Here is a 12,985-nt window from a genome sequence, read left to right on the forward strand (position 1 = left end):
GTGAATGGGATGCAAGCTATAGCAAATACGTTAAAAAAAATCATATCTTCAGCAGGAGCTGACATTCAACCACCTCTTACGTGTAGATTTTGCTAAGTCTTTGGGTATATCCCTTTCTTTCAGGCCCAGCACAAAGGCTCTTTTTATTAAAAATAATAATAATGATGAATCTACTCCAAAGTAAAATGTCAGCCTTTATGTACTACCTTTGTTGACAAGCCTGCTTTAATGTCTATGGAGATTCAGTCATCCAGGTCCTGGTTGTCCCAAAGGTGTTTTTTCAAGAGGCAACTGGACTTTCTGGTTTTCCATTGAAGATGTTTCGCTTCTCCTCTGAGAAGCTTCAGCTCTGACTGGATGTTGGGGAATGGAAGGATTTATATTCCTTGCAGACAGCTGGTCATTTGCATTCTTTTAGAGCAGAGGTCTGCAACCTTAAATGCTCATAGAGCCATTTGGACCAGTTTCCCACAGAAAAGAAAACACAGAGCCATAAAACCTGGGTGAGTGTAGCCAAATGGATGTCACCCGCTCCCACCCAGCCACATCTATCCAGGTTTTGTGGCTCCTGGTGTTTTCTATGGGAAACAGGTATCTCTCTGTGTCTCTCTCTCTCTCTCTCTTTCTCTGTCTCTCACTCTCTCTCTGTCTGTCTGTCTCTCCTCTCTCTGTCTCTCTCTCTTTCTCTTTCTCTTTCTCTCTGACTGGGTGGTGGGAAATGGAAGGATTGATATTCCTTGCAGACAGTCATTTGCATCCTTTTTTGAGGGTTGATGAAGCCACTTGGAGGTGCAGCCATGAAGGCTCCACACCCATTTGCACTACTCAGGTGACCCTGAGGACACAGCAAACCTCCAAGTAGCCTCAACCACTCTCTAAAGGGACGCAAATGACCAGCTAAATGCAAAGAATATAAATCCTTCCATTCCCCACCATCCAGTCAGAGCTGTTGAAACCTCTTGGATGGGGAGCAAAACGTCTTCAAAGAAAAACAAGGAAGTCCAGTTGCCTCCTGAAAAAGCACCTTTGGGACATGCCTTCCTTAAGACTCACATGGGCCACATAAGTTGTTCTTAAAAGTAAGAATTGTGGAGAGCTGGAGGATGGTTCATGTACCCCCCTGCCTAGAAATAAAAGCTGGGATGATCCCCTCCTGGGGGAGGGAATAGCCTCACCACTTTGCCTTCTGGGAGGAGTAGAGTCTTCCGCGGGAACCTCCATTTTGGAATCTTGGGCTGCTGCTGCTCCCTGTTCATTTTGCCGATCTCAGCAAAACAGCGCTGGCGAAAGACAGGAAGGCTGTCAGCCAATTCGAGCGCACAAGCCTGAAGGTGAAGAACACGTATAACCTGCTTTGCTCGCGTAGTCCATCAATTGTAGACTTGCCGGGGGAAGTTAAAGTGCAATCTCAGCAGAACACAACAGTTCCTTTTCCTTTATTTCAACCAATTCTATGGCTGCCCCTCTGATGACAGATATGGGGCGATGTGGCTCAGTGGCTAAGACGCTGAGCTGGTCGATCAGAAAGGTTGGCAGTTTGGTGGTTCAAATCACTAGCACTGCATAACGCAGTGAGCTCCCGTTTACTTGTCCCAGCTTCTGCCAACCTAGCAGTTTGAAAGCACGTAAAAATGCAAGTAGAAAAATAGGACCCACCTTTGGTGGGAAGGTAACAGCGTTCCATGCACCTTTGGTGTTTGGTCTTGCCGGCCACATGACCACAAAGACGTCTTCGGACAGCACTGGCTCTTCGGCTTTGAAATGGAGATGAGCACCGCCCCCTAGAGTCAGGAACAACTAGCACGTATGTGCAAGGGGAACCTTCACCTTTATGATGACAGAAAAGGACAGGTAAAGGCACGTCACAAGGGATCAGGGGTGAGGCCCAGCTTTTTGAAAAGTTAAACTACGGGAACCAGGCATCCATAGCAGGACACAACTCAGCATTTCACCCCTTGCCTGAACTTATCATCCCGTCAAATTGCACAGAAGAGGGAATGTAGCCAGTCCTTAAAACCATTGCTCTGCAGTCCAAATAGTTTTTTTTTTTTTATGTACTCTAGGTTGGGTTGTGAGCTAGAGTTATACAGGAGCTGGTTAAACCTGTCTCTTCTCACTCAGGGAGAACATATTTCCTGGATGCAAAGAATAGGAGAGAAAATAGCTGTCCAGTTAAGGTTATTGGGTCGGAAATCAAAACTTCCTTCTTGTCACCTCTCTTTGGCAATTTTTCTCAGAAATATTATTACTTATAATATCAGATATTACAGTACAGGTGACCATTGGAAAGCCTTAAAGGTGCCTCCCAGCCACCCTGGTGGGGAAGTAACTGGCATGGTAGTGAAGCTCTGTTTTATCCTGACAATCTTCCAAACAGGAAGCTGGTGTATAAGGAGAGTCATCCCTGCCTCACTCCCATTTCCTCGACATAGTCACAGAAGTGTGCCAAACCTCAGATTTCGGCTTCATTTGAAAAGGTTCTAGGGCAGGGGTGTTGAAGGTTGGCAACTTTTAGACTTGTGGACTTCAACTCCCCGAATTCCCCAGCTGGCAAGTCCACAGGCCTTAAAGTTGCCAAAATTGGACACACCTGTTTTAGAGGGTCCGCGGAATCTTTGCAAATCGGCCCAGAATCAACAGAATGGAAGCCTGGAGTGATTTGGTTGCCCTGCCTTTCAGATGGAGCAAATCTGGACAAGATAGCTTAAGGCCTCTTCCCTAACCCTAACCCAGTGATGGAGAACTTTTTCATACAACGTGCCAAAATTGCGTGTGTGCACGCTATCACACACGCACGTGTTCCCACAGCAATTCAATCCTTTGGAGGCTTTCCTGAAGCCTGGGGAGGGCGAAAACAGCCTCCCCCAGCCCTCTGGAAGGGCAGAAATCAGCTGGCTGGCTACACATACGTACCATGGCTCTACTATCCCAAGGACTGGCCCATAGATTTCCAGTGCTCCTCTCCTCTGCCTTCTGGGCATCTGCGCATCAAACACTGTTCCCAGCTGTTCCTTCTTTTTCTCATCAACCATCTCCAGACCTGGGGGCTGTTGACTCTCCATCTAAGGGCTGTCGGACGGCTCAGGCTCCACCTCTGTCTCTCTGTCTCTCTCTCTCTCTCTCTTTTTCCATTCCCTCTTCCCCCTCGGAGCTCTCAGGTTGCCTTGATGCTGATTCTAACTCCCACGCCGCTGCCTCTGACTCAGCTGCTGGAGGGGCCGGTGGCTGACAGGCCACAATAAGTATGCTGTGAAATGCTGAGTTAAAATAGGGAGCTGTTAAAAGAGGGTGGCTGAGACGTTGGGCAGTGCTGGTGAGTTAATGTAGTGCGGTTGACTTTCCAACTCAACCATGGTTGGCTTTTGTCTCTCAGTTGTTCCTGGAGAGAGAGAGAGCAGCACAATTGGCCGAGAGCCAGACCGACGAGCTGATTAAAGAGGCTCCTACTGCACAGCATGACCAGAGTGGGGAGTGGCAGGAGACCAGTGGGGAGATTCAGTGGGTCTCCACGGAAAAGCCAGAAAACGCTGAGGAGAAAGAAAAGAAAGAAGAAGAAGAAGAAGAGCTGGATCTTAATAAAGGTGGGTGTCAGGATTCCAAATAACATCCAAAAGTAAATCAGAGTCCAAGGCAAAGCATTCCTCAAAGTTCCAATTTATTAAGAGAGCCATTTTGGCACATCTGGGCAAACCTGAATCTGAAAGCTTCCCGGTTTTCCCACCCAGTTGAAAGTTCAAGATCTTGCCCCACACCCACAAGTCCATCACATGGTTCAATCTCCCACTGGCATGCTGACAATTCCACCCATCCAATTCCAGTCAGGTGCAGAGGTGCAGAGACAAAGGATGACCTTGGCTTTCTAGAAAGAATTTTGTTATGATTACATACCATCTAACTCTGTACAACCCCCTCCCCCCCATCCCATTTTCCCACAATAGAAAAAAGTATAATAGAATAAAAGAAAGTGTGCCAGGCCAAAGATCCAAAAGAAAAGATGGCTGCAGGCCTGACAGTGGATAGCAGCAGCTGGACAAGAGGGCAGCCTATGAAAGAGGCATTTAAAGAAGCCAGGATAGTGTGCGATTCTTGACCGCCCTGGCTATTTTCTCACTTTTTAAAAATTGCTCTACTTAAGGTGTCAGCCCTTTGCTGTCTCTTTCCTGGAAATCCTTGATTCTGACACTATTGGAAAGAGCTTGGTGGCCCCCTTTTCTGACTAATAAATTTTAATAAGCGGTATAAAAGCCTTTCTCAGTAGTGCTAATTTTGTTAATTAGAATATGGGCTACCAGACCCCCTTGGGGGCTTTTTTTTCTCCCTCCCATGGATTGACAGAGCTCTCCTCCAGCTACTACATCGTGTCTTGTTTGATAAAAGGAAGTTTAATCTTGCCTGCTTGTATGCAATATCCTGGTTTCTTTTAAATTTTATTTCTTTTCCTTCTCACGCTCCTTCATATCAATTTTTGCAATATTTCCCCTGGTGTCCTCTCACACCTAACACCAACTAATTTGATTGGTGCATGGGGTTTTTTGAGTGCCGAATGTGTCTGTTGAACCTTATAATGTCTTTATTGAGGAAAGAAATGGATTAATGATTGTCCTTTGGGTCAGGTTGCATTCTGGTAAATCAGGAGTTTAGCCAGTGAATTCAGCGTCGAGCTGATGGGGGAGAAACTGTTACTCTTTGCGATTGCTCAGTATTTCTCCATGGTGGGAAAAAAATCAGGAAAGTTGTGGAGAATGCAAAATGAGCCTATTGGTCTAAAACCTTCTTGTTTATTTACAGCCCTTCAACATGCCGGAAAGCACATGGAAGATTGCATTGTGGCCTCTTACACAGCCCTGCTGCTAGGTTGCCTCTGCCAGGAGAGTCCAGTAAGGAAATTCACCACTGCATAACCCTTTAGATGGCTGGAAAGAGTGGATTTGCTTGAAGCAGGGGATTAGGTTATGTACAGTCTGAACACAGGGCTGGGATTCTGTAGGTGGAGAAAAGCCACCATGAAGTGGGCTTGTTCTGACCTAGGCTTCCTGAGAAAGCATAAATCACAATCTTAGTCCCAAAAACCCTCTTTTATTTATACGGCTGTGAATTATGGTCCTTAACAGTCCACAAGGCTTCACAAACAGTCTGTGAAGATTCTGACAGATGTCTGCTCGAGTTGCCACAGTCATTTAGGGGAATGTTGATAAACGCCCACGTTATCTCCCTGGGAATGCTGGCACAGACCTAATAGCCAAATGCAGAGCAAGGCCAAACTTAGAACAGAGTTAAAAAGAACTTTTCAAAGCTTGAACCGACCAGATGAACTAATTGCTTCCTGCAAAAGCTCACATCCCGTGCGCTCTTATTTTTGTCTTATTGGAGGGGCCAATCGTCTCTGAGTTGACCGTTTTCTTAATCGTTCTTGCCTTCTGGCATCTCTGCGCATGTGCACCCTGGGAACAGGCTCCCTCTGTTCTTCTGCCTCACTGATGTCAGGCTGCGGAGGCAGCAAATAACTATCAGATGGCCTTGGCCCTCTCTCTGCCTCTGATGCAGAGCCCTCCAAGTCTTCCCCAGACTCCAGGACTGGCCCATGTTCCCTTCCAACATTCTTGTTGTCTGCTGGCAGGCCACAACAGTGTTTTACTCCAAGACTGGTTGTTGCTGTGTTTATAGTCTAATACCACTTCTAAAGTGTTTGCAAAACACACTTGAGGCTGTCTCGTGTTCTGCATTGTTTGCTCTGGCTGCTGGAAGATCCCCAAGCTAATTTCTCTTCCTTGTGTGTTCAATCCAAGACCAACCTTGTTAACTCAAGGGCAGTGTGTGTTTGTGTGGTTTGTTCAGCACATGAACTGCACTTTTGAAAAATCTGCAGCTGCCGAAAGCCCCTTAAAGTCATCCTTGCCAGTGAGCAGGGCTAAATGTGTTTGGGCAGGGGGATTCCAGAATTAAAACATCTTCAGGAAATGGACTTGGACATGTGGATCTACATTTCCCCACTCCCAGTTGTCTTGTGTGCTGCCAAATTTATGTCATGGCTTAGGGCTGGGGACTGTAGCTGACCTCCTCCCCCCCCTCCCCCCAATCTTGTTCATGGCTACGTCTGCTGGCAGGCTGGGAATCCCATCCCAAGCAAAGAGGGAATAAAATATTTGATATTCCGTCGGGGTTCTTTAGTCTGACACAACAAATGCACTGCTGTTTGAATAGTGCTTTTTCTCTGTGCAGAGAGAATAGTGCAGTCTCAGCCAGAACAATGGTTAGTCATTGAGATCATTCATAGCCAGGGAAAATGTTAAAATGGCAAAGCTTTTGGCAAAGGCTTCATAGCTCTTGCATATCTTTATTTTCTTACTAGCCACTAACCCGGCGTTGCCCGGGTATTTATTTATAGGGGGAAAATGTCCAAACCAAATGTAATTTCTAATGTTGGATTTTCTCCCTTGTGGAGGACTATGAAGCCGTTACCATGGCAACTCCACTGCGCTGTACAGTAGAAGCCATTTTACGGCAGTACAACAGAAGCCATTTTAAGGCACAACAGGCTGTATCTTAACAGAACACACACCCCGAGGGGTGTTAAGGGGGTCTTACCCCCACAGTATTTGTTTCCAGAGAATAAGTCATCTGTGTACCAAGTTTGGTTGAAATTGCTTCTTTTTCTCAAGAGCAACAACAGCTTCCAACCTTTATTGAAATGCTAAGACTGGTGAGTTAGGCGATCTGTATATGAAAGGGGGGAAGGGGGAATAGCCACAAGTGGCTGGGAAGCTTTATGGTATCTAGTTATTAAAGTTATGCAGATTGATATTTGGACATTGGTCCAAAGTTGAGGCAGCGTGGATCCGCGCTCAAACGCTTCTTTCTTCCGGTGTCGCGTTTTGCAAAATATGTTTTCCTCCAAGCTTGGAAATGTCCTGACGCAAAGTTTATTTCCTTAGATCAATGTGACTACTGTAAGGACATACTTACCCGACGGGGACTTCTCAATCATGACTGAAATGCTCAAAAAATTTCTTAGTTTCATGAACCTTACCGTAAGTAGATCTTCAGCGATTGTAATTATTTATTGCCTGACTAGCTTCAGTAGGCTTGTTTGCATTGATGTTGGTTTTTTTTTGTTTTTTGTTTTTGTTCTTTGCAGCATAAGATTGGGCAGATTTCTAGCTGATCTCAGCTAGAGTCTGTTCACCAACAAACCACATACAGGCAGTCCTTAACAACAGTTCATTTAGCAACCACTCCCAAGTTACAATGACACTGAAAAGAGTGAATTGTGACTATTTTTCATGCCATTGTTGCAACATTCCCATGGTTATGTGATCAAAATTCAGCTGTTTGGCAACTGACTCATATTTATGACGGTTGCAGTGCCCCCGGGCCATGTGATCAACCTTCTAAAAGTAATAGTCAACAGGGAAGCCAGATTCACTTAACAAACTTTGTTGCTAACTTAACCAGTGCAGTGATTCACTTAACGGTGGGAAGGAAGGTAGTAAAATGGGGCAAAATTCACTTAACAAATGGCTTGCTTAGCAGTAGAAATTTTGGGGGCTCAATTGTGGTCATAAGTCGAGGACTATAGGCACAGCCAGAGAGCATTCTGCTCGTTCATGGCTATGAATGGGAGTCATTTACTGCCGGGTGCTTTTCCTAAGCAATAACTGGCAAGTCTTGTTGCAAGAATTTTATACAAAGAATGCTACATGAATAGCAAGATGCTACTAGGATTTTTTCTTCTTCTTGAAAATGGGAAACTGCCAGTCTTACTTGATCCTGTTCCACATTTGTGTTGCTGTAAATAAGGATGTGCAACCTCTACTGCAGGGATGTCAAACTCGATTTCATTGGGGCCGCATCAGAGTTCTGATCTTGGGGGCCCAAATGGGCGTGGGCAGCTCGACATCCTGTAGCCCTCTCCCAGCGAAAATGGAGGCCCTCCCAGACTCTGTTTTCACTGGCAGAGGGCTGCAGGAAGCCATCGCAGCCAAAAACTGAGCCCAGGATGGCTGCGCTCACCCCTCACAAGCTCCATTTTCGCTGGCAGACCACAGGTCGCTCCTTCTCTGCTTCCAAGGTGGCCTTGCGGGTCAGATCTAAGCACCCTGCGGCATGGGTCTGGCCTGCAGGTCTTGAGTTTGACACCCCTGTTCTACTGGTTAGGAGAATAGGATGTTCTGGAGAGGTGTGGAACATGCTGAGTGTTTTTCAAATGGCACCTAACAGTGCTTTTCTGTTAGGAATAAAGAGTAAGAAGCATTACTTCCAGAACACTATCAGGCCTTGGCCAGACTGGCGCAGAAGGTCAGCAAAAAAATGAAGCGGTCCGGAGTCCCTCAAAAGGAAGAGCGCAATCTTAACACTTATCCTTGTTTTTGTCTCCTTGCTCACCCAGTGTGCAGTTGGAACCACAGGCCAGAAGTCAATCTCCCGAGTGATTGAATACTTGGAACACTGCTAATTACCCCCGTTGGGCCACAGGCACTCGGAGGAGGAGGAGGGGGGCTTTTTCTTTTAGAAAAAGCAGAGGAGGTGGCGACGGACGTGCTCGGGGGATGCGTCAAGAGCATTCCTCCAGTCTCATTTTCTCTTTGGATTTTTAAGGCTACCTGATCTCCCCACCACATCTGGCATTTTCCGAAGGACCGCTACTGCTTCAATCTGCAAATTTATCAAAAATGAGAGATCTGGGGACCGAGAGAACTCACAATGTTTTCTAGTTAACTCAGCGCAGTATTTCCATGTATTTGGCAAAGTTTTATCCACCCTCTTTATTTGTCTGGCTTTTTTGTGACAACCTTCGAAGGGGAAAAAAATAATAATCCTACTGAGGGTAAGGCAACTGCTGTTTACTGTTGAGCCACTGTTCTTCTTTTCATGCCAGCCAGGGCGAAGGCAGCTTTAGCTACTGAGGTATCGAGGGGGGGAAAATATTCCAATAAAAATGCTCTGGACAGCAGCGTTAGCTCTGATTTGAGTTTAATTTGCTCTTGTTTTTGAAAGAGATTATTCCAAAACGATTAAAAAAAAAAAGACATAGAAAGATTTTTTTAAAATACTTTTTGCGATCTTAACTACTGTCTATATTTAAAAATGTGTTGGAATCCAAAGAGGTTGAGGCTCGGATAGTTTATTTTTTATACTGCTTTGATTGAAAATTGGGTTGTTGGAAGCTACTTCTCAGTTTTTGCAATTGTTGTGGCCTAAGTACTGTAAACTGATGGACCGTATCACGTCAAAGCTCAGAGAGAGGCATGCAGAAAGAAAAGAGATCCCCTCCCGGCCGGTGTCTATATCTATATTTTTTTAAAAATGCAGTAAAACATGCCCTGCTAAAGGTTAGTGTGAAACCATGTTCAATCCAGGGTAGTTTACACTTCGGAAATAAGCAAAAACTTCTTAAATTCTGTCAGTTTGTTTCAAAGAAACATTGAGCTAAACCATCCGGCAGACAAATCTTTCCAGTTAAGGTAAATCTTTCTATAGTTTGAGTTTTGAGCAGGTAAACGCATACAATACAAAGCCTTAAATAGCTGAATATAGCAAACATTTTGTTCAGTGTAGAGTCTAGTTCACAGCAAAGGATTGTGTTGAGACTTTTGTGGAACAAAGATCCCTGCAAAATACTATTTTTGTTTCATTCCGTTGTGTTTTTGAACATTAGGGACCCTCCTGCACTCATCGTCCCGACGGAATTGCTCATGACTTTTATTAAGCTGGTCTTGAATCTTCACAAAAGTTTCTTGGGGACACGTGTGTGTGTCACCGACACTTTTCACATTACCTGTGTTAGGTAGTTGCATCATCTTTCTTTGAATTTGTAAAACTTGAAGCCATAAAAAAAATTTAAGTTCTATGTATAATGAGGGAAGGGAGAAATAACAGAAAATCTAACCTGCTTTTTAGATCTTGTTATCTCCATGTATAAAATTACAAAACGTGCTTTTGTATCAGTGCAAGCTGTACATTTTTTTACACACAGTGGCTGCCTTCTATGTCTTCCTATTTTTGATAATGCAGATTGTTGGGAATTCAGTATGGAAGTAAGTGATTAGAAACAAAAGCTTATCCTCTTCTTTTTTTAAAAAAAAATGTTCTCACCACTTTTTAAGAAAACCCCCTTCCGTCCCCAAAAACGTACCAGTGTAACTTAGAAAAGACAGCTGAGGCTTATATGTTTGCCCTTGGGTGAAGGACAAGGGAGAACAACCGAATAAAGCTGAACTTGTAAATTATTTTTGCGATGCAGGATTTTTCTGGGTATATTTTTTGGCATTTTTAGTTTGTAGAGCAAACGGCTTCCAGTTTGAGTTTGATTTCATGTAGCTTTTAAGTTAGGCTTTTTGTGTGTGCGCCATGGCGAAGGATGATTAAATGCAATTCTGGAGGAAATCAGGACCCACCCTTCTCTGTTACACTGGTAAATGATCTGAATGGGAATTGATTAAAGTCTTGTGTTGACAGTTTTTAATTAACAAGCACTGAATGGATGCAGATGGTGGGGGGGGGGGGTTAAGGGTCAGGGGAAACGCCCCCTGTGGAGCTGCAGTGTATTTTCTTGTTTAAAACCCTCATCAAACTCTGCATTTCAATGGGTACTTGAGGCGAACCTTCAAATTGAAAAGTTTTAAAATAAAACTACTTTTTTTTTCCATTGTAAATATATGTGTAAATAAGCGCAATTGGAAACTAGAACCGTAGAGTACTTTTCTGAATCCAATCCTATTTTTATTTTATACAGTATTTCTCAGCTGTGATCTTTGGAGCAAAAAGCCAACGGCAGGAATAATAGTTTGTACCAGTTTCATGAAGTATGTCTTTTGGTTTTTGTAAATAATTTTAACTCGAATAAAAATTGCTACTTTCAATACATAAACCTACACGTAGTGAGCACAGTTTCTTGATACTGGAGATTTCAACCTGAAAGAGAAAATGGCTACCATCTGAATTTTCTTTAGTCTTTATGTGGAAAATAACATATTTTTTAACAGATTTGGAAAGGACCTTATAGGTCATCTAGTCCAACCTCCCCCTCCTCTGTTCAAGCAGGAGACGCTACACCATTTCTGACAAATGGCAGTCCAATCTCAAGTGATAAAGCTCCCACAACTTACGAAGGTAAGCTGTTCCATGGGTTGATTGTTCTCACTGTCAGAAAGTTCCTCCTTATTTCTAGGTTGAATCTCTCCTGGATCAGTTTCCATCCATTATTCCTTGTCTGGCCTTCAGGTGTCTTGGAAAATAGCTTGACACACACACACCCTTCTCTTTGTGACAGCCACTCAAATATTGGAAGACTGCTATCATGTCTTCCCTGGTCCTTCTCTTCACTAGACTAGCCATGCCCAGTTCCTGCAACCATTCATCGTATGTTTTAGCCTCCAGTCCCCTAATCATCCTGGTTGCTCTTATCTGCACTCTTTCTAGAGTCTTAACATCTTTTTTATAGTGTGATGACCAAAACTGGATGCAGTACTCTAGGTGTGTACTAAGGCTTTATAGAATGGTATTAGTACCTCCCTTGATCTTGATTGTATCCCTCTGTTAATGCAATTTAGGATTGCATTGGCTTTTTTGGTGGTGGTGCTGCTGCACACTGCTGACTCCTATTTAGCTGGTTGTCCACTAAGACTCTAAGATCCCTCACAAAAGTGCCATGCTACAGTATGATGGTTCCCTCTCTTAGGCTAAAGTCCAGGGAATAATTTAGGCACCACGGCGATTTAACTCCCAAGTTAAAAATCATAAAATTGGGCTGTGGAGTCAGTTCCCTAAGCTACCTTATTTTTTGGAGTATAAGATGGACCTTTTTCCCCCCAAAAAAGAGGGTGAAAATCTGGGTGTGTCTTATACACTAAATGCAGCATTTTTGGCCTCCTGAAACCCCACCTCCTTTGCAAAAATGGACATGCAGTGGGTTGGGGGAGGGGATGCAATTACTTCTGGGGGCTGGGGAGGGCAAAAATGTGTGAAAAAAGGGGTATTTTTTTTGCTTGTTTTTGCGCCCCATCTCCCAGGAGCACTCTACAAGCCTCCCAAAATCTATGCATGCCCTGTTTTTGGCAAAACAAACGGGCTGTTTTGGGGGAGGGCAGCTCCCAGGAGCACTCTAAGAGCCTCTCAAACTCTGCATGCTCCGTTTTTCACAAAAAATGAGGTGTGCAGAGTGTTTAGGAGGCTTGCAGAGTGCAAAAACTTTTTTTTAAATTTACCTCTTTAAAATCTTGGTGCATCTTATACTTTCCCATAGTCAGTTTTATTTTTTCGGTTACGTGCGTGGCCGGACTTCCCTTATCATGGATCCATCTACTCCTTGGACGGGTCGTCAGCGCTTTTGTTTCTATACTTAGGCTGCGCACAGAATCGGAGCTAATGAGGCATCGTGCCCGGTCCCCAGCGTGTAATGGAAGATGCATTGCAAGCTTTAGAACAGGAGTCCCCAACCTCAGGGGTTGCCACAAAGAAGAGGGAGTCAAGCTTTTCTCCAAAGCACCTGAGGGTAGGACAAGAAGCAATAGGTGGAAACCCATCAAGGAGACAAGCAACTTAGAACTAAGGAAAAATTTCCTGACAGTGAGAACAATTAATTAGTGGAACAACTTGCCTCCAGAAGTTGTAAATGCTCCCAACACTGGAAGTTTTTAAGAAGATTTGGATAGCCGTTCGTCTGAAGTGCTTAAGCAGGGGGTTGCAGGGGGTTGGGCTAGAAGACCACCAAGGTCCCTTCCAATTGTGTGATTCTATTCTATACAACCCCAAGCCACAGCCGACTACCTCCTTGAGCCATTTGAAATTGACCCACGTAAGTATTGGATGAGCACAGGAGCACACAGATGCACTTGTGTGAGCAGTGGGCGAATGTGCACATGCAGTTCGATTGGTGTGCCCGCCGCTTGCCCAGAAAGGAACCGGCGACGCACGCTTGCCTGCAACTTGCACGGAACCATCTCTGCCACCCCCCACCCCCCCACACACAGCCAGTCCACAAAGCCAG

The 12,985-nt window shown here is 44.5% G+C and overlaps 1 protein-coding gene across 5 annotated transcripts in view; it reads left to right on the forward strand.

Moving 5' to 3' along the window:
• WAPL (WAPL cohesin release factor) overlaps nt 1-10,871 on the forward strand; it is a 52,938-nt gene extending 42,067 nt beyond the window's left edge. For 4 of the 5 annotated variants that reach the window (XM_081953550.1, XM_081953551.1, XM_081953552.1 and 1 more), the window contains 4 exons: nt 3,374-3,581; nt 4,789-4,877; nt 6,933-7,028; nt 8,387-10,871. In XM_081953550.1, the coding sequence (XP_081809676.1) occupies nt 3,374-3,581; nt 4,789-4,877; nt 6,933-7,028; nt 8,387-8,452 (459 nt within the window). In that variant the 3' untranslated portion in view covers nt 8,453-10,871. The remainder of the gene's footprint in view (nt 1-3,373; nt 3,582-4,788; nt 4,878-6,932; nt 7,029-8,386) is intronic. The other variant, XR_014175433.1, reaches the window with a different exon arrangement.
• The last annotated feature ends 2,114 nt before the right edge of the window (nt 10,872-12,985 follow it).

This window comes from Natrix helvetica, assembly GCF_964273705.1.
Source record: "Natrix helvetica genome assembly, chromosome: 5".
Classification (NCBI taxonomy): Eukaryota; Metazoa; Chordata; class Lepidosauria; order Squamata; family Natricidae; genus Natrix; species Natrix helvetica.